Here is a 21,156-nt window from a genome sequence, read left to right as displayed (position 1 = left end):
GCAGGGCTTCTCAAGCATCTTTCCAACCGTAGACCCTCTTATGTAGAAATACAAATCACAACAATGGTGACATGCTTCATGCCGCAATGCATTCTATTAACAAGAAAAAATAACTTATGTCAATTTACTTATCTAGTAAAAGCATCTGGATTTAAGAATTTTTAGATATTTAGACTGGAAAAGCACTATACAACAAAAACATATTTTCAGTGTAATACATTTGAATTACAAACTCTGTTTCTGCAATATGAAATCATCGTACATGGCAGAGATCAGATAGAAGATTAAAAACACTGAAAATGTATTCTAAGATGACACACAAAGACATCAAGAATCAGCACATGAATCTCAACAATGGTGACAATCAAAAATGTCAAGCCGCATTGCATACTGGGAACAATAATACAAAACTCCCAGCATGCATCACAGCATGAACAAATTATGCAGCTGAACTGTCCTATTTCTATTTCTTTAATTCCAACTATTTGCTTTTAACTTGTGTTGTGGTTTTTGTTCTGTCTTTTAGTAGCTTTTTGTGCATGTCCAGAGTTGATCTGATTGTCTGAATATTTAGTTGTCACCATTGTTGAGATTCATACACTGATTGCTCATATCTGTTTTTGTCACTGTAGTATATTGTTCTCTTCTTTTAACTTAAGAAATCTTATTTGTTTTCTAAAATATAATGCGGACTCCTGTTGCAGTAAAATGGGGTTTATAATTTAAATGTGTTAATGGCAAAACACTTTCATTCAGTGATTCAGCCTATTTCATGATGATTATAAAACCATCAACAGCTAAAAATCATCATCATCTGATCTCTTTTCAGCTTTTTTTGTTACTGCAAATGTGTTTGATAAATACACTGTCAGAGCAGTTATAGAGAAGTATAAGAGTTAAGAGCCCAACTAATGGAAACACCAGTCACCATTATGGTAACTTCAAATGAAACAAACATGAGTGTTAATCTTCCGTTAATGAATGACAGAAATAAAGTCAGTCTGGCTAGTAATATGTGAAGCTGTAATGCTGTTTGTGGAGTTGAGAGAATTAATGTCTTCTTTTATCTTCAGTTGATTTCATCTAAGGGTGTGACTGAAGTCATTTGTAGCTCTAGTGTTTCTCTTGTCTCTTTTTTTCTGTTCTCTTCTTTCCTTCAGTGATTTTGCTTGTTAACAGGCTTGTTAATGCTAAGATGATTCTATAAATAACATATAAAGACTTTGTGGCTCAGATAAGGTCCAGTTCCTCTTTATTTCTTTGCTCTTGGCTGACATGTGGCATTGCTATGGCCTGCTTTTGGCTCAGATCTGGTAAATAAGAGTAGTCCACCCAAGTGCCATCATTCCACGCCACATGGCTCAGATCATCATACCATGCATGGCAGATGTGGTCCTGATTTTGCCCAGCACAAAGTTGCTATCTGGAAAGTGTCATAGGAACTCATTTCTAGAGTTATTTTTATTAAAACTATATGTTGATAATAATTAAACACTTCAGTGCCCTCCAAAGGCACCATTTTTGGTAGCCTATAAAAAGGGATGGATTGTGTGTGTGTGAGTGAGAGAGTCTGGTGTTCACTCCAATACTACAATTATAATTTAAAGCTACAGTCTGTAACTTTTGGTGCTCTAGAGGTTAATAAATAGAACTGCATGCATCTTGTGGAAGAACATTGTAGCCGGAGCTACATCTCTCTGTTTGTCTATGACGAGTCATGAAGGTACTGTGCTACTCCGCAGCAGTGCAGATCCGACCAGTGTAAAATAGTCCTAATATAAACAATTATAGGTGTTCCATAGTGATTCAGGATAAGACAAAAACACAGTTTGGAAAATGGATTCATTATGTACTTGCTCATTATATAACTTTTGTTAATTTTGAACACAAAAAACGTTACGGACAGCAGCTTTAATGAATAATGCCTATTTTACTACTCTTTAAACCAATAAACAAAAATGTTTAAGGCCCAGTAAGGCGATGCAACCAGGGAAAATATTTACTAGATGAGAGCAATGAAACAAAGGTCAAATACATGAGGTTATAAACTACATAAAGACGGTGTCAAAATGTCCTTCTGGAGGAGTCTTTATCTTCTCTCTGCATCTTGATGACTTTGCAGGAGTCTACAGTAGTTCTGTATAGGGCAACTATTGTCTCAGCCAGCTCCATAAACATCTGAATACTGAATACTTTTCATGTAACATTTGACTATTAATCATTGACAGTGTGACAGAGCAAAGTCAAAAATACAAACTCTTGACATACAGAAGACTCCTTGTGAAATATTACATAAAAAATGCAATAACCTGAAGGCTAAGATATTCTATTCAGTGAAGAGGAGCAGAGTGTAGGCAAGCCAGAGGTTGTGTGTGCAAACTGTAAACCCAGCTGACCTGACGTCCTTCGTTTACAGAGTTACTCTGTGTGTGCTGCTGCTGGCCTCAGAATTAACCTTGAGTTACCCAGCACTAACACAATAGCTTTTTTTTCAATAACAAGAAAATCTTGAGATTTAAAAATATTGGAACTTTTTCACACACAGCTTTTACCGGCCTATGTCCGTTATCCTCATACCCCTAAACCTCACTCCCATCCAGGTCACGGCACCAATGTAACCCCTCCCCGTCCGCATGGGAGTCGGGCGCTCTAACAAAGAACCTAGTGATTTGTAATTAAAATAACTCATCCAGTGAAAACTATCCAAATATACTATAGAAAGGAATTGCAAGAAAATTATTTTTATTATCAATCATGTCATTTTACATGCATCATTTCAAGCAAATTAAGGAAATATATTTACAGTCATTTTTCAAAGTTTGGGGTCAGTAAGATTTTTTTATGCTTTTAAAAGAAGTATTTTATGCTCACCAAGGATACATTTATTTGATCACAAATACATTAAAAACAGTAATATAGTGAAATACTATTACAATTGAAAATAATGGTTTTCTAATTGTATATTTCTAATTGTATATATTTTATATTTATTCCTGTGATGAAAATCAACATATTATGATTTCTGAAGGATCATGTGACACTGAAAATTCCAGTGTCACATGATCCTTCAGAAATCATAATATGTTGATTTTCTGCTCAAGAAACATTTCTTGTTATTATGTTATGAAAACTATTGTGCTGCTTAATATTTTTGTGCAAACTGTGATGAATAGAATTTTCTGTTACATTATAAATATCTGTACTTTTGATCAGATTAATGCATCCTTGCTGAATAAAAGTATTCTTTCAACAACAACAACAAATAATAATTGTAAGTGCAGAAAATGTATGTCTTTTATTTTGTATTTTTTCTTGTATGTATTTCCGGGTATGTTGGTCAAGCGCTGGTTGGTGCAGGTATTTACGTAAGTGTTTCCTGTTTTTGAATGTAGGTGCGTAGCTGGGAATGCTCACTTTCTGTTGACCGTTTTTAACCATTCTCAACCTGTCTACAGTTTCAAGTATTTTCTTTTCATTGACTATATTTAATCAAAACAACAATAAAATGTACTTGGTTTTAAATGCATGAGAAATAAACGCGTCACACAGTTTTGTCCTGGCTGCTGCTTAGCCTCTCAGCGGCTATAGGTTGCCGCTACATGTTAGTCAACAGAAAGTGAGCATTCCCAGCTACCCACCCCCTCTCTACGCACCTACATTCAAAAACAGGAAAGACTTACGTAAATACCTGCACCAACCAGCGCGTGACCAACATACCCGGAAATACATACAAGAAAAAATACAAAATAAAAGACATACATTTTCTGCACTTACAATAATTTTTGACTGACCCCTTTTGAAGAGTACTGTACATGAACATAGAATAAAATATATTTTGTGGAGATTTCATATTCACGTTCATTCAGTCAGAACAAAGCTTATAAATTCCACAGAATTCCAAAGCATGACATCTGTTCATTTTAGGTGCGAGGAGCCGGCAAGTTCCTAATGTCACTATTCTGCATGAGCTGAAAGTAGAACAGCACGATCTCTTCATAGTTTTGGATGGAGATTCTCTCATTCACACCGTGGAATCTAAAGGTAAGTGCAAGCTGTTTAATATTTAGTTCCTTTTACAGCTTCAGATAGAGTACCAATTCCGTGTGTCATACCTTGCAGTATCACCGGGTTTGTACCATGATGGGGCAAAGCGATAAATGTCTGGAGACAGTTCTGTGTAGTGCCGGCTGTCAGTGTTACCCACGCAGATCCCTGTGAGAGGAAATCGTACAACTGGTTTGTTGACAAAACTAAGAGTAAGAGAAGCTCTTCATGAGTCAATGATGTCTGCAAGAGGCACTTAAACCCCTTGAGCTCTTGATAGAGAGCAAATATAACAATGATGACAATGCTGAAAGCCTTACCAGGAGATACAGTGACCTGAGGGAAAATGTCCTTCACAGTTTTCTTTATGATCTGGTACCCAAATGTATCGTCATCATAGGAGCTGACGGGCAGAGGGTCAAATCCACTCACAAACTCTACCTTCACACGCTCATCAGATATGGTGGATTCAATCAGCTTTAGAACCTAGAAAGTGAATAGGGAATTAATTAATAAACTTTTGGTTTTAGTAAACTTATATTAAACTTAATATATTAAAGTTTGAAAATCTACCACTGACGTACAACAATAGAACATTCTGTATTTAAAATGTAACCAACAGCAATTAATATTTGCAATCTCAATTCTGATAGGTGTTCTTTCTTACATCTATTTCTTTTTCAATTAATTTAGTTATCAGTAAACTCACTCAAAATCCAAAAAAGAGCATTTTTTTTTTAAAGATTTACGCAATTTAAATAATAGTAAATTAATAATTCCATCAAATTGAACTGAATAATCCTTACGCAATTTCATTTAATAATTGATTAAGGATTGTTAAATTATTAATTGCATGTCAATATTATACAAGATGATGAGTATAAAACTACTTAAAATACTAGGAGGGAATTAATAATACATAAAACAAAAAAGTATAAAATCAAGTAAAATACAAAAATAATTGAAATAAATAGCTACTTTACAAACTTAAAAAAAAACATTTTTTTCTTAATAGTTTAATATTTCTTAAATAAGTCTTAATAGTTTGATTATTTAGAGAGTAGAGAGACTGGCTTCATTTAATATGTTTTTACTAGTACATTTGTAAATGTATACGAAATTGATGAGTGGAATGAAATTAGTAGAATGGCAAAATAAATGCAAAGTAGTTTCGTAGTTTTTTTACTTTATAACATTATAATACAGTAGTTTTGAGAGTGAAAGTAAATGGATAAACAGACGTAAACAAAGAAAAGACCATTCTGAAATCTGATTGGTCTTTTCTGTCTGTTTATCCATTTGCATATTACTATTAATGTCTGTCTGTATGTGAGTTTTGTATCAGTATATTCCAGCATCTGCAGCTTTAACTCAGGGTTGAGCAAAAAATTCCTTTGTTGTCAAGCAATGCAAATCTAGTTAAAAGTATGAGCTAACTAAATGTGCTAATGCTGTGGCTACAGCGTGACCTCTAACCTCCTGCAACGTCTGGGATGAGTGGATACGGAAATTGGCAAAAGCCTCAGCATATGCCGGCATGACATTAATCTGTCAGAGAGAAAGAAATAGTCAGATCTCCATTCATGCTAAGAGTATTTTTTTATATAAAATTGTGCATAAACAGAAAATGATGAGAATAACAGCCCACCTTCACACCCGAGTTAAACATTGTGACGGCAGTTGTTGTCCTTACAAAGGCATTTGTGTCAGGCTGTCCTTCCAAAATACTGCAAATGTGATTTGAAAGATCAGATAAGAGCATGTACTGACTTAAGAAATATTAGTTACTGTATTGAGCAAAAACGTGGCCTACCCGCTGAGCAGTGAAGAGAAGAGCCACAGATTAGACATGATCATTCTGTGTGGCCAGCCAAACTAGAAGGCAAAAGAGAAAGTATAAAGCAATTCAGTATTTGTAGGAGTAGGAGTGTCATTAAGCATTTTAAATCATCTTTGATTAATCACCTTATGTGCCAGGTGCTCAAATGTGGCACGCTCAGGACCATGACCAAAAAGATTGGGCATCCGGTTCTTCTCCAAACTGAGAAATTTTTTATAACAAAAAAATAATTAATTAATCTATCAGTAAACATCAACATTATGCAATCTGATGAATTAAACAGAAAAATGTGTAAAAATACTTGATCTAAAACAATAAACAGTCTCTGGTGTCCCCAGAATGTGTCTGTGAAGTTTCAGCTCAAAATACCCCACAGATCATTTATTATAGCTTGTCAAATTTGGGTGTGAACAAAAACACACCATTTTGTGTGTGTCCCTTTAAATGCAAATAAACTACAGCTCCCAGCTCCGTTTCCAGAAGAGGGCGGAGCTTTAACAGCTCGCGCTTCGGTTGCTCAACAACAACAAAGCTGGAGAATCTCACGCAGCCAAAATGACGATTGTCAGTAATGGTCTTCAGCCTTACATTGTTCAAACCGGAGTCGGACACTGATGGAGAGACTCAAGAAGAAGTTCCAACTTTTAGAATGAAACTGGACGTTTCTGAACGGTTAGTGGATAAATTTATGTAGTTGCTGTGGAACTGATTCAACTCATCGACTAGCATGTGCCGTCATGTTAATCTTTTGTGCAAATCCAGTGTTGAATCGACACTCGTTTGTGAAGCGGTCTGGCGTAAAATGACAGCATGGTAACAACACTCTACTACAACAACCTCTTCTCTAAAGCAGCCCAACACACCCTTGCCTCCTTTGTCCTTATGTAAATTTTGGGGTTTGTGATGTCACCAACCCAGAAAGAAGCGTGTTGTAGTCCCTACCAGCCATTTGTTGTTGTCCTTAAAAAGTGATTTCTTTAAAAGAATATATCTCCCTTTGCATTGAACTTTGAGCGTCGTAACTTTGCAGATATTGTTTATGCTCAAACAGCAACATTACACACTAACTAAAGTTAAAAAAGTGAAATCATAATCAAGGACCCCTTTAAAAGTAATGCAGTACTTTAATAATCACTTGAAAAAGTAATCTAATTAAGTAACTCACGTTACATGTAATGTGTTACCTCCAACACTGATTATAATCTGCTATAATACAGTAGTTTTGAGAGTTAGATGTAAATGTGCCAGACGAACGTTGATAACGGCTTTTGCATTGGGTTTGTTCCATTCTTTCTTGCTTTTGAAAATGCAATATAGTCCTTTGTGAACTTCCCCGTTACAGGTGCAAAGAAAATATTTATATTAAGATTATCATTAGAGTTTTCATATTACAGTAAATTTGAACATATTTTCCTGCCTTCTGACAGCTGAAGCCAAGATGCCAATGCTGCTCTCTCTGGGCGGCATGGATGAATGTCCTGGAGCGCTGCTGACACTCAGCTTTACTGTGGCCTGACCCTTCTCACTGACACCAATTCTACGAAAACACACAAGGTATAAATTACACACTATAATTCAGTCTTAAAATAATTATATTAATACAGTAAAACAATGATCTCACAGGGCAGCAGGTTCGTTGAGGCCATCTACCACACCATCCATAATTGTGAGACCTTCATCTAAAACATACAGAAGCTTCACCCCTCGACTCTTCAACAGTTTCACAATATTCACAGCACCTTCTGTGCCACTAATCTGAGAAAATCAATTAAACAGCTGCATTAAGACAAGCTTTGATTTCAGCAGATGAACTATGGTTAACATACAGTATGATCTTATACTGACCTCCTCATCATGACCCAAACCAATATAGAAGCTTCTCCGAGGGGTGTAACCTCGTTCCAGCAGGTATTCCAGCGCCTGAAGGATCCCCTTCAAGAGCACATCATTACAGTTAGTATCAAGTTGGAGTGAACAGTGTGCAATTGTTCCAATGAAAACCGATGCAGTGCATATTCACTGTACCATCACAGACTGTTTGTTGTCGATGGTTCCTCGTCCATAAATGAAGCCATTGATCTCTTGAGCAGAGAAAGGAGGAGCGTCCCACCCATCCGCCTCATCGGCCGGCACTACATCAATGTGAGCCAGCAGCATGTAAGGCTCCAGATCAGGCTCTCTCCCTGGTACCGTGAACAGATGGCTGTAGTTTCCCACCAGCTCATGTTTGACCAGGCTGGACGAGAAGACCTTTGGGAAGACTGAAAGAGCACAATAAATTATTAACAATCTTTAATGAAAAAAAAATTTTCATTCTTCCCAGCTAACAAAAATATGTTGAAAATGTTATTTCTAAATGTTCTCTGAATGTTCAAAACATCCAGTTTATCAAATGTCTTAAAAACACTTTTTCTTGGATGTACGAACATTAAGATTCAGTTTTATAATTTTGCAAACATGGGAACGTAACTTTTGAATGTTCTCTAAACATTCTGAAACAAGCTGCAACATTTAAAAAAACATTAAACGAACGTCCAGCTAAAGCATTTCGGCCTTTGTGTTGGAAAAAACTTCCATGAACGATGTATAAATAATGTATTTGTGCTGTTTAGCATTATTAAAGACCAGATAACTTAGAACAAAAATTATATTAATGTTACTGAGAACGTTTGTTCAGAACTTTAGGAGAACCTTGTGAGAACATTCTGAGTTCTAAACTGGGTTTACATATAAAATATGCAAGAAGAATCTATAAGTTCCCATGCTTTGGGCATCATCAGTTCCTCACCCCTCCTTAGTAGCTGGTCAAACTCTTGCAGGGCGCTTATGTTCTGATCCGACTCGGAAAATGACACTGTGGGAATCTGAATTGCCACTATGGAAACATGAAAAGAAAACATGAGAATCTGAACACATTATTTTCTGATTAAAGTCAAAATTCTGATTTAGCCTTTTTTTCTGAAAAAAAAAAAAAAAAAAGGGTTAACATTGGGTTTTCAAGCCCTGATCTCAATTCTCACTTATCTCCTTAACAGACAAAAGCCTGCAAGTAGCTCCATATTCCCCTCAATAGTACTATATGAGCCATAAAAACCTGATGTATCATCAAACTACATATATATATAAAATTACAGCAACGCATTTAATTGGATTTTTATTTTTCCATAATCTGAAAATGATCAAATTCTGTTTCGGAATATTCTGCATGTCTGCAAGTTTTGTTCCCCAAATAACACAAATATCAAATACCATTTAATTTATTTATAGTTATTACTATATTCATCATTTATGAAGCATTTAAATATTTAAGCAGTTAGACTTTTGATAAAACTGATCAAGCTTTCCTTACCTTTGAAATTCTGCAGCAGATTCTCTCTCTGTTCTGGACTTAAATCGGGATAAATGGTAGTTGTATTTTCCCATTGTCCAAGTTCTGTGTTCACTTTGAATGTATATGTTTTACCGATCACAACAGAAAACAAAATTAAAACTGAAAGGAGGAGGATTAACAGCAGTATTCCAGAAAACTTCAAAACAGACTTCTTATTGATTTTGGTCTTCATCTTTCAGAAGTGTAAGAGAAATGAATCTCTGTATGATCATGGTTCACATTTTTATTGCCTCTCTGGTGATGCAACATAAGGGGCCCCTGCTGGTGTGATAGAGACAACCACAAACGTGAAGAGCAAATGAGATGAAAATGAGACCACCTGATGTGTTGTGAGTAATCAACAACAGAGATATTGAAAGCTTTAAAATAAATGAACAACAAAGTAATTTGCAGAACATTGAGCTGCAGTACTCCAAGTATCTGCCTTCATTAATCATTTAATTATCCTTTACACCATTACAATACATATTTGTAAGGTCATATTTAATAGAAAAAAAGCAGCTGTAAATCATTTTCTGATATTTTAGGGGTTCACACAGGGCAGCTATTAATAAGCCAATTTATTCATTCAGAAATATGCTCTTTTAAAGCTTTTTTTTAAGGCCACTCATCCTATTTGCACAAAATTTGACATCTAGAGATTATATTAATATAATTGAATTTATAAGCTTTCAAAGAACAATTTTAGGAGAACATATTTATTTATTCACAAATAAAACAAAGTACGTGTTTAAAAACTGAAAGAGACCATACATTACTCATTATTCCAGCTGTGTAAGATGTAAGAGAAGAATGTGAGTGTTCCTGCATGAGTTCAGGTAGCTGATGACAAAAGCACAAACAACCCGAAAACAAGGAAAATTGTATAAAATACACATTTGTAGTAAAAGATCAATCAGAGAAAACAAACACTCCATGCACAGGACTAGCCAACTACACATCCCATCAGTTCAAGTTTAAAATCCTAGGAGGTCTTTGAAGGCAGGTATGGTTGAAGTTTCATTTAGTCCAAACACACAAACCTCTGACACCACTTTATAAAAGATAATCATATGACATCTTGCTGACTAGAACCTGAGATGAATTTGCAATAACTTCCTTTGGCATCAGTGTTAAGCTGTATCGTCAGTGGCGGGGGAGTCCTGTGAGGTGGATATAAGAGCAGCATCATGCAGACCATCGAACAGCGCAGTGAAAGGACTGGAGAGTGGCTCTTCTATGGATGAGTAGATGAGGAACAGCAGGCAGGCCACCAGGAGAAATACCATGATCTGAACCCACAGAGGCACTAGACGCTGCTGAATCTCCTGCCTCTCCAGTGTAGTCGGACTCAGTAGCGGCATTTCAGGGTATTTAAATTGCACAGGGCGGCCTGCGGCTCCCTTTATAGGCCGTCTCTTTGTAGCACTGCAGGAAGGAAAAAGACATTAGGACTAATTTACACTGTCAAAATTGAATTAGAGGCATGCTAATCAATAGTTTGCGAACAATGGTAGCACTTAAGTATGAGAAAATATCACAGATGGTACTTACTAGATTCCAGTGGGGGTTTTGGCAGTGTCAGGGAACATCTCTGAAAGAACATCCGTCACAGGTTCCTATTGGCCAGAAAAAAAGAAAAAAAAAAAAAAGTCTGAATAAGAAAACCTACATGTAAAGGTGCAGTCTACAAAAGAAGTGAATCGGGACATCACAAAAACCACGAAATATATGGGAGGATAGAGTGAAAAGGAAGAGGAATACCAGCCTAGACTCAAGAAAAACATGGAGCGGATTAGCAAGTCATTTGATATATAATCACCACTTATGTAATCAAGGTCCAGAAAGGTACTAAAGACATTGTTAAAACAGGTTATGTGACTACAGTGGTTCAACCTTAAATTTCATGAAGTGACGAATACTTTTTGCAAAAATAAAACAAAAATAACGACTTTATTCAACAAAATCTTCTCTTCTGTGTCATTCTCATATGTTATTAACATCCAGCGCTTCCAGGTTCTACATCAGAACGCCGACTCATTATTGGCCGGCTCCTGCGTCAGCATCACACGCATGCGTCGTGCTGCTCACATGATCAGCTTTGGCCAATACTGAGCCGGCATTCAGACGCAAACACGGAAGCCTTCACTGTGCTCACTGCATCACCTGCATAAGCACAATGACTGGGAAGAGAAGAGATTGTAGAATAAAGTCGTTATTTTTGTTTTGTTTTTGCGCATAAAAAGTATTCTCGTCACTTCATAAAATTAAGATTGAACCACTGCAATCACATCGGCTGTTTTAATGATGTCTTTAGTACCTTTCTGGACCTTTAAAGTGTTGATTATATTGCTCATATACCTCTTGGATTTCATCAAAAATATCTTAATTTGTGTTCCAAAGATGAAGGTCTTACAGGTGTGGAACGACATGAGGGTGAGTAATAAATGACAGAACTTTCATTTTTGTGTGATTTTAAAGTATATTTCCTCAAATTCTCAGAAGCTTACTATAAAGGGGAAAAACATTCCCATTCTTATCACAATGATTGGTACATTTGTAAAGTACAATACATTTTTTCCTAAAGCTTTCGGGTTAAAACAGGTGATTAAGAGTGTAACAGTGTAGCTCAGCCATACAGGGTTTAAGAATCATGTGAGCTGCATTCATGCGCACAGCATTAAGATCTAAGATACAGAAACAAGAAAGCCAGGCCTTTGATAGAACTCATGAGCGCTTTCCTCTCTCTGACCTACCAAACATCAATGCAGTGACTGCACTTCACAGTACATTTTAACCTTTAAATCAGGAGAAAGAAAGGAGTACTAAAAATATACTAAAATTAAATTGAAAAGAAGCATTTTCCTTGGTTTTTCCTTTTTACATTTAACAGAGGTTAAAGCTCTCAGGTATGTGAAGTCAGTGCAATAAAGTGAGAAAATGAAGAAACAAAAGAGAACTCAGAGGGATTTCCCGAAGGACAGAGGGAGTGTAAAAGCCCATTAGATGTCTGGCAATGCAGTATGTCTGCTGAATTAACCATCCACCGAAAGAGTGAGGACAAACAAAGAGGCAGACCCTGAGGAGGAGAGAGGAGCAAGGCTGAGAGGGAAAAAGCAGTTACTCTGACAGTTTTTTTCTTATGGGTTGATGGAGATGTTAAACAAAGAGATCTGCCGGTCATGGTGTCTTTATCCAGCCTCATGTAGTCCTGATGAGAAATAAGAGCTTTTGTCAGACTTGAGCGCTGCTGTTAAAGAAAACATTATCTGTAGCACAAACCCGCAGGTCCCTGCTGTCCACCGTCTGCTTGCTTCTCTGACCAGATCTCCTCTCAATCTCTGATTGTTTTGACTGAGAACTGAATCTGTTCTCCATCTGCAGACAAAACAAATACAATCACACCAAGACTCAAAACTACAACCAATCAAAACAAAATAGCTGCCAATCATCCCACAATTATTGACTCTCTCAAACACACACTCCCCTCTTCCACCATCTGAGTGATGCTGAAGGATCTGCACTGGGACCCACTTTGACCCAAAGACCCATTCTGGGTGGAGTTTAAAGACTTGTGCTGAATCTTTCCCTGCAAGAGAACCAAACTGAATAATGCACAAGTAGGATGTATGCAAAGCAGTACAACATCTGGAACAGTCAATCAGATGTAGCACCAAAAGCCCATAATTCCAAGTGCAATGGAATTAAACATTTCTAAAAAAAACAAAAAACAAAGTGCATATGGCAAAAAATAACTACTCTCTTAAATCTTTGACACCACAAAATCTGTGGAAGAAACAAATTATAGTGCCGTTGACCCCTTTATCCCCCTGCAGAAAAGATCAGGATGGACACTTTAAAATTGTGCCCAATAAGAATGGTTCATACTGTACATTTACAAATCCAGTTGAGGGCACAAAGCAGCGTGGGTAAAAATCTCTGCTGTTACTGAACACGCCCACCTGTGGATGTGAAAAATGCAATACAACATACGTCACAATTTAATGCCATACTAACTTTAACCACAGAGTGGTACCATTGTTCACACTACTGAAAACCACATTGAGACATTAAAGCTGCAGTGCGTCATTTTTTATGTTAAAATATTTATCCTGTCCAGCTTAATATGCAGAAACAACTATTAGTAGGTTGTTTCTGTAGGTTGAAACAAAGCTCTGTGGTGCTAAACATTGTTTAGCCGTTTGGTGCTTGCCTCTCTTTAGTATGTGGGTGCAACTGGGTTAGATGCAAGCTCCAGAAATTGAATAAAGCCCATATAAGAGAGCTGGATGTGGAAGGAAAAAGGCTCAAAATTGACATTTATCAAGCTAAAGCTATTTTCTTAACAATAATGACAAAAAAATACCAATATATTCCAATGGCTTTTCTACTTAGTTGGGTTTAAATGCACAGCAACAACTGAAGTTCTGCTCAGTACAGAGTATCAGCAAAAACAAAAAACAAAAAACAAAAAAAATCAAATTTAAGGCTTTTTAAGACCTGCACAAATACAAAAATACTGTATGTCCATTAAGAAGAAATCGATACAATGTCAAAATCAATAATGCATCTCAGAATCTTTTGCTCAATTGAACAGGCTATGGCACACATTCAAAGGGGAACTTAAAACTGCTTATCAGCAAAACAGGGTAACTGCATGTTTAAAATACTCAATGCGCATTTTATACAATATGTATCGAAAATGTTTTATGTACTTATATATTAATACAGTCACCAACATAACCACAGATAAATTGTTCACAATAACATCTATATCATGCATTTAGAAAATAGAGTGAACTTCCTTTTTATAGGATATTTAAGACTTTTTATGGTCTTAAATTTGACAAAAACTGAATTTAAGACTCTTTTTAAGGACCTAGAGAACCCTGGAATGTCCCGAGCAGCCAAATACTGCAACATTGGCTCTTTAGGGCAGGATTATCTGTTTGTCATTATTTATAACACCATGTTATGATGCTGGTGGCATTGAAATTACACACTTCAGCTTTAAACTCCATCATACCACCAAGTGAGCTTGAGTTACCATCAAGGGCCTCTTTGCTACATCAAAAGTGTCAGTCTCACATACATAATTTATAGCCTTACACAACTAAACTGATGGACAGCTGGTTTGCCTTGCCTCTTTACACAGAAAGACTCAAGCAACATGTTGTCCATGTTAATGAAAAAAGAAAAAAAGAAAAACACTCATAGCAGAATATGGAGAGCCAGTCGAGATAATGGATGAATCATGTTTCAGTCTCAGGGGGAAACAAAGGACGGATTCAGGTGCATGTAGAGCCACTTACTCTGCTTCCTGTTTTGCTGGTCTCTGTACGGGACACCGTTTCAGACCGAAGCTGCTCTGAGTCTAGAATACATGCAAAATAAAAAGGTATTAGCAGCAAGAACAATAACAAGAGTCTTTGAGAAACGCAATACAGACAATAAAAAAAACATTTACTATAAATTAGTGATGGGTCACAATGGTTGACAAGATGTCCAATTCTTAGAAGTCATGTTTTTAGTGCCAGTTCTTCTGGCTACATCTCCATTAATCTGGATACCTTTGAAAATGCATATTTTTCTCTCAGTTTCGGCCTTTCATCCAGACTTGTCCGTCGAAAATTGAGCTTTTGAAGACGCTCTCCCAAGTGGGTACATTTGAAAACAGTTTTCATGTTGTAGTGTGGACTACAACATGCATGTTTAGTCATGTGACGCACATTGTACCGATAGATATCTATGTTTATACCAGTTTGTGTCTGCCTGCTATGAGCTATTCACTTTCACAGTGTTGCTAAAGATAAATGCTACTACTTTGTACAATTTTCATATTACATTCCTGCAAAGATGACAGGAGAAAAAAAGATAAATAAATAAATAAAAGACACCAGTAAATGGTAAGATATTATGCTAATAAAATGATCATGCCAGAAAAATATTGTAAGAACTGTATTATGTCTGGTCTCTCTGTATCATTTCAGTGAGCTTTTATTACATTTTAAGCATGCACAGTAAGATGATTTTAGCATTATCTGATGTTTCAGTGTGAATGAGAAACTTGAAAAAGCTCTAGTGTGGACAGAGAGCGTTTTGAAAGGAAAATGCTGTTTTCAAATGTACACGCATTAATGTAGACACAGCTTTAGTTAGCATGCAAACATGTCTCAAGCGTTTTGTGCCCTTCCGTCAAGGTGCTTTTGAACAAGAACACATCCTATATGAAGTTTTGAAGTCCTCTAATTGGGTTCAGCTTATTTATTCTTGGCTTTGTTAAACCGATAAATCGACTAATCATTCAGACAACTCAATGAATATTCGAGAATCAATGCTGCTCCCTACCAGAGTCCTTGTCCTCGTCTTCCTCCCTCTCAGCCTCTTCCTCACTGTCCGAGTAGAGGCCTGCATCCCCTGTGCCGTTGATTCTGTGCTGTGAGGTCTGTGCTGAAGAATCCAGCAGCTTTTTCAGCTTCTTTTCATATAAACCTCTAGTGGAGGCTGCTCAGAGAACACACACACAGACACCATAAGAACTTGAATTTATAGCCTAATCGGTTTTGAAACGTGACTCAGACTGACCTACAATGGGTCCGGCTTTAACCCCATACTGGAGCAGTTTGGCTTTCAGCTGATCATCAGTCAGTAAGCTCAGGTCTACCATGTCTGCCGCTTCTTCTTTCTCGGCCTGTACAGTGAAATAAACACACAACAAACTATTTAATCAAATCCTCTGGAGGCAGTGAAATTATAGCGATTCATCATGGTAGAGTGAGGAATCAGCACATTTTAGCATAATCTAATAAACATATGCTGACACTAGCTTGCCAAAGGGTGAACCTTGGCTCACGCAATCCTCAATAGACTCTTGTTTTGAGGCTTTCTCGCCTTTGCATCTTGCACTGACACATTCTGAAAAGGGGTCACATCCAATATTAGCTGCTGTAGCAGTTTCCCAACACATACCAACCTCAGGCTGAAGAAACTTCTTCACGTTTTAGCAGAATTAAGCATGCTTTCCATGTTCACAAAATAAGGTGCAGAGAAAAGAGCCAAATAAAGTGAGTCCAGACAAAAAGTCAACACATTTGTGACATATTTAGTAAAACAAAAAGTAAAAAAAAAAAAAACCAGTGTTACAGATATTTGAGGTTTGCACTGTTATGTAAAAACAGCAGAAATGCAAAGCAGTGCTAATAGATCAGAACAGATGACGTTTATCTGAGCCGTTTCAATGTAGCGTTTAGTCAGAAAACCCTCTAGCACTGTTTCTGAAACTTTTTAGGTGGCAGACCACTTCAACAATAAAACAAAAATTGCAGACCACTAATAGTCTCATTTCTTAGTCTTCACTGATCCTGCCTTGAGCTACCAATAATATCCATATTTTTTCTAGCAAAAAAGCTCGACAGCAGTTTTGTGCTTATTTAATTGGAATTTATCAGAAGGCTACTTTCAGCTAATGACCCTAAATGAGCTGACTGTTTGCTAGCTAAGACATTAGACCAAAACACTTACATTATTCAAGTGAGACAAGAGAAACACTTAAAAAGAAGTCATTGGGAGTGTATAATGTGTGTATGTGTGTGTACAGTAATATATATATATATATATATATATATATATATATATATATATATATATATATATATATATATACTGTATATATTACTATAAAAAATAATATGGGATATATATATATATATATATATATATATATATATATATATATATATATAAATAATATGGCAAATAATTGGGATAGGACTCGGGAAGAAATCATGTTCATGGATGCTATTGTTAACGTTACTGTAGTATGAAGCAGAGCAGGACCGAGTGTTGTGTCACCAGCGCCACTTCCGCTTTTTCATCATGAGTATGAGGTAACGCAGCTCTGTTTATCATATTAGATACATCTGAGTGTGTTGAAAATGTTATACCGTTACTCTGTGCGTTTGCTCGGTGGCTGCTCAGTCCCGGTGCAGCTACATAACATTTAGTTTTCAGTCTATAAATGTAACCAAACGGTTGTTCCCTTGTCTATTAAAAAATGTAAATATTAAAGCATCTTTGGTGTTTCCATGGTTTCTACAAAATAAAACCGGTAACGCGGGTAACGCGGGTATGACGCAATTGACAGGCGACTCCTCACACGTCCCGGAGCCTTGGTTAAAAGTGCAATTCTCACGATTTACAAATAGTTGAATACATTTGGGATATTGTAAGTACTCAAGTGAACAAAATATATAACACTGGCCTAGTGGTTTTTGGATATTTTACTGCAAAATTCTTACATATTACACCTTTAATACTTTGAATTAGCCTATATTTTTATATTTTCAGTTTTCATTTTAATTAAATTTATTAATTTTGTGCTTTATACCATTTAGTAGTATTTTTATTCAGATTTTTTTTTTTTTTTAATTGTAATTTTAATGCTTTAACTTAAACTTATTTTATTTCAGTTAATTGCCAATGCAACTTTTCCAATTTTTATATTTTAAGCTTTATTTCAATTACCAAAATGATTTAATAGTTTTATTTAATAATACTAAAAATAGTCACAAAATATATTGCCGGTTTTTCAACAGTTGCTCACTCTTCAAAAAAAGTTCTTAACATTTTCTTACAATTAACTAAATTTGAGGCAGTAATACAGGGGTGGGGAACATTGATCCTGGAGGGCCATTGTGCTGCAGAGCTTAGCTCCAACCCTATTTAAACATACCTGAAGTTAATCAAGGTCTTCAGGATTACTAAAGTTACAGGCAGGTGAGTGTTTTTTTTCAGGGTTGGATCAAAACTCTGCAGGACAATGGCGCTCCAGGATCAACATTCCCCACCCCTGCAGTAAGAGATACAATTCAAAAGGGTTTGTAATTTAAAAGGTTTGTTAACATAAAATATAAAAAAAATAAATAGCCAACTCGTGAACCCTGAACCATGCTACTTTCCAGGGTAAAACCACTTTGGTCATCACACATTGAACACTTCTAATCATAAACTGAGAATTTGACACCAGAGTCTAAGATGGCTCTAACCCAGATTCCCCAGCCCCCTTTGTGGGCCCCTGACCGACCCACACACACACACACACACACACACACACACACACACCTGCAGTGGTCTTACACACAGCCAGAGAGAGTGCATGAGACAGCTGGAGCCCTATTCGACAACTTTGAGGAATCATGTTTCAGCCTCACTCAAGGGAGAAAAAAATAATAATTCCCCATTTTGACAGAACAGTCTTTGATGTTTTGAGATGCATGCATGCTTTAACTGTATTTCACTGCAGTTGGGAGCTGACAGGCAATGACCTACAAACTCGTCAACAGCTTGAAAGCAAAGAACATATGGGTATGAATATTCACAGCACAAATCAAATCTATTTAAATCACGCCACCTTGCGTCAAACTATTGGAGAGACACGTGTGGATATGGAAACAGTTTGGGGAATCCTACAAACCTGTCTGCAAGATGCAACACATATATTGCGAGTCAAGAGCAGAAAGACAGTCTTCAGATATGAAGATTAATAACGTGACCTCTACAGCTGCTAAACCGGCGTTTTTAACTCACGTTGGCATTAAAATGATCCTCCTCTTCATCACTAGAGAAATCTGTGCCGTTTGTCCTCACATGTTTCAGATAAAGCTCAACATAAGCGTGTTTCTTGCTCTCCGGTGGGGGAAGATCCACATTATGCGCTATGAGCTCCGACTTCAGCCTCTCTTTGGAGAACTGAGAGGGGTCTTCCACAAACACCGGCATGTCAGGTGTGGAAAGCTAATGCATCTGAAAACCCAAGCCCTGAGGAAATGATTTCCGATGCTCGAATGAAACGTCGGCTTTGTATTACAAAAGAACTGGAAGCTCAGCGAGTTTTGAGAGTCCAAACAACCGTGTCACACCACCAGCAGCTGCTCGCCGGGGTCTCCTTATATGCTCTGCGTGTGAAACGCCTATCAATTCATTCATTCATGCGGCCTGTTCAGGCAAACTATTTAAAACACTACTGTACAAGTTTAAATCAACACATAAGTCACAAGAGACCAGAAACGCGCGGATATTAATTCACAAGGTCAATAATGTGAGTAGCTTCTTGCAGGTAATAAATGGTAAATTAGTATTTTTGGTCATTGTTTGCGCGTTTGACCTGTTTAACGTGGGGGAAAAACTGAAAACGAGCATATTTGCAAACTCACCTCGCTAGAAGCTGTAAAGCTATTCACTCCTGACCATTGGTGTTTTAAACAAGCCTTAATGACGCCACCTTACCTGGATAGTATTTTAATGTCCGCGCGCTGACGTGACGTCCTCTGATGATTAATGGCAACGTCACACGTTGGATGTTTTCCCGCCATTTCTACAACGTAATGTCAGCTGCAAAAGATATAAGTTTATCGTTAGTGTTTATGTATTTTAGCTATTAAAAATACATAAAAATCAAACCTGTTATGTAAGGGGATAGTGTGTTAGATGACCATTTTCGTGAGAATGTGATAATGATCAAATTAAAGGTGCAATATGTAAGATTTTTTGCAGTAAAATATACAAAAATAGTGTGTTGAGATTAGTGTTATATATTTTGTTCACTTGAATACTTATAATATCCCAAATGTTTCCATCCATTTGTAAATCGTGAGAAATTACAATTTCAACCAAGGCTCCGGGATGTGTGAGGAGTCGCCTGTCAATTGCGTCATACCCGCGTTACCCTCGGTTTCTGGTTTTATTTTGTAAAAACCATGGAAACACCAATGACGCTTTAATATTTACATGTTTTAGGCAGTGGAACAACTGTTTTGATATATTTATAAACAGAAAACTAATTGTTGTTATATAGCTCAACACGTTTAGTCTTATTGTTTAAATCAAATTTTCTTGATTTTTTGTGAGTACAATGCTTTACCATGCCATACAGAATTTTGTTATAACATAATTTTCAAAACACTCAAATTTATCTAATATGATAAACAGAGCTGTGTTACCTCGTACTCATTACCGGAAAAGAGGAAGCGGCGCCGGCGACTGTGTCATAATAAAAGTCCCGCTGCTTGTGAGGCGTGTGTTGCGCAATCGTTCCAGCGTCCTCATTCAGCTCCTACAACACTCAGTCCTGCTCTGCTTCATACTACAGTAACATTAATGATCTCATCCATGAACATGATTTCTTCCTGAGTCCTATCCTGACTCTTTCCACCAGCTGTGATGTGAAGACCACATGTCCTAAGATTCCGCGCTCAATCTTGCCTTCATCAAGCTACGCCTTTGTTTTGAATGGGCCTCTAGTGGACAGAAATCTTACATATTGCACCTTTAATAAACAGGCCTACAGGAAGAAATAATAAACTGATTTGATTTTTTATTATTTCTTACTTACCTGAAAGTCACCATGAAAGCAAAATTGAAAATTCTTATTTTGTATGGAATATTGCAGAATTTATTATGAATGATTTTAAGTTCATGTGCTCTCATAATCTTTAAGAAAATAACTTCCCCTCCCTCTCAACATATCTTCTCTGATGACGTGTTTTCCGGCGTGAGGGCGGGACATCCTCTCACTCACATGAGATCACAGCAATAGCAAACCACAACCATCCAATCAATTCCTGGGGGGTATTCCAGAAAGAAGGTTATGTGACATACCTGGGTATGTTTAAGAGTAAGTAAGCGGATAACCTCAACTTTCGGTTCCAAAAACAGAGGTAACTGTCTTTCAGGGTATGTAAGTAGCCATAGCAACTTGCTCTCTGAACATAACCTGCTCCGGAGAAGGTTATGTTCCAAGGTTAGTTTGCTTAAGAGATATTCAGATGCGTGTTATATAATTAATATAGTTATATTAATGTAACTAAATTTGTTATATAGTTGCAGTTATATATACAATATTATA

At 36.8% G+C, this 21,156-nt stretch overlaps 2 protein-coding genes across 6 annotated transcripts; both read right to left on the bottom strand.

Annotated features, from left to right (window-relative positions):
- Positions 1-3,358: 3,358 nt before the first annotated feature.
- LOC125259763 (N-fatty-acyl-amino acid synthase/hydrolase PM20D1.1-like) lies at positions 3,359-9,706 on the bottom strand. The gene is made up of 13 exons (XM_048177679.1): positions 9,234-9,706; positions 8,673-8,759; positions 7,910-8,145; positions 7,730-7,816; positions 7,506-7,639; positions 7,302-7,421; positions 6,010-6,085; positions 5,858-5,919; positions 5,693-5,771; positions 5,521-5,592; positions 4,365-4,530; positions 4,113-4,212; positions 3,359-4,035 (listed from the first exon to the last, which is right to left on the bottom strand). Exons 1-13 carry the CDS (start codon positions 9,445-9,447, stop codon positions 3,921-3,923), a joined length of 1,548 nt encoding a protein of 515 aa, XP_048033636.1. The 5' UTR covers positions 9,448-9,706; the 3' UTR covers positions 3,359-3,920.
- A 251-nt stretch (positions 9,707-9,957) lies between these two features.
- Positions 9,958-19,649, bottom strand: lemd1 (LEM domain containing 1). 5 transcript variants are annotated; one of them, XM_048177684.1, is made up of 10 exons: positions 19,539-19,649; positions 15,840-15,945; positions 15,603-15,758; positions 14,567-14,628; positions 13,148-13,216; positions 12,742-12,843; positions 12,537-12,632; positions 12,379-12,465; positions 10,809-10,873; positions 9,958-10,682 (listed from the first exon to the last, which is right to left on the bottom strand). In XM_048177684.1, the coding sequence occupies exons 2-10, from the start codon at positions 15,919-15,921 to the stop codon at positions 10,388-10,390; spliced, it is 1,014 nt and encodes a 337-aa protein (XP_048033641.1). In that variant the 5' UTR covers positions 15,922-15,945; positions 19,539-19,649; the 3' UTR covers positions 9,958-10,387. The 5 variants fall into 5 exon arrangements, with proteins under 5 accessions (XP_048033641.1, XP_048033638.1, XP_048033637.1 ...); XM_048177681.1 differs by lacking the exon at positions 19,539-19,649 and adding an exon at positions 18,840-19,207 and having other exon boundaries at positions 12,385-12,465; XM_048177680.1 differs by lacking the exon at positions 19,539-19,649 and adding an exon at positions 18,840-19,201.
- Positions 19,650-21,156: the final 1,507 nt, after the last annotated feature.

Source organism: Megalobrama amblycephala, linkage group LG24, assembly GCF_018812025.1.
Source record: "Megalobrama amblycephala isolate DHTTF-2021 linkage group LG24, ASM1881202v1, whole genome shotgun sequence".
In the NCBI taxonomy this organism is placed as follows: Eukaryota; Metazoa; Chordata; class Actinopteri; order Cypriniformes; family Xenocyprididae; genus Megalobrama; species Megalobrama amblycephala.
Note: the sequence above shows the minus strand (reverse complement) of the source record. Positions and strands in the feature narration are given on the sequence as shown.

What these genes read in the sequence shown, in the direction of transcription:
- lemd1 (XM_048177680.1), bottom strand. Translation starts at nt 19,031, where the DNA reads ATGCCGGTGTTTGTGGAAGACCCCTCTCAGTTCTCCAAAGAGAGGCTG. An exon ending in AGGATCATTTTAATGCCAAC is followed by an intron (nt 15,946 to 18,839) that starts GTGAGTTAAAAA and finishes TTCACTGTACAG; the next exon opens with GCCGAGAAAGAAGAAGCGGC. An exon ending in CCTCAACTGGATTTGTAAAT is followed by an intron (nt 12,844 to 13,147) that starts GTACAGTATGAA and finishes GTTCTCTTGCAG; the next exon opens with GGAAAGATTCAGCACAAGTC.
- LOC125259763 (XM_048177679.1), bottom strand. Translation starts at nt 9,447, where the DNA reads ATGAAGACCAAAATCAATAAGAAGTCTGTTTTGAAGTTTTCTGGAATA. An exon ending in TCAGGTCACTGTATCTCCTG is followed by an intron (nt 4,213 to 4,364) that starts GTAAGGCTTTCA and finishes TTCCTCTCACAG; the next exon opens with GGATCTGCGTGGGTAACACT. An exon ending in AAACCCGGTGATACTGCAAG is followed by an intron (nt 4,036 to 4,112) that starts GTATGACACACG and finishes ACTTACCTTTAG; the next exon opens with ATTCCACGGTGTGAATGAGA.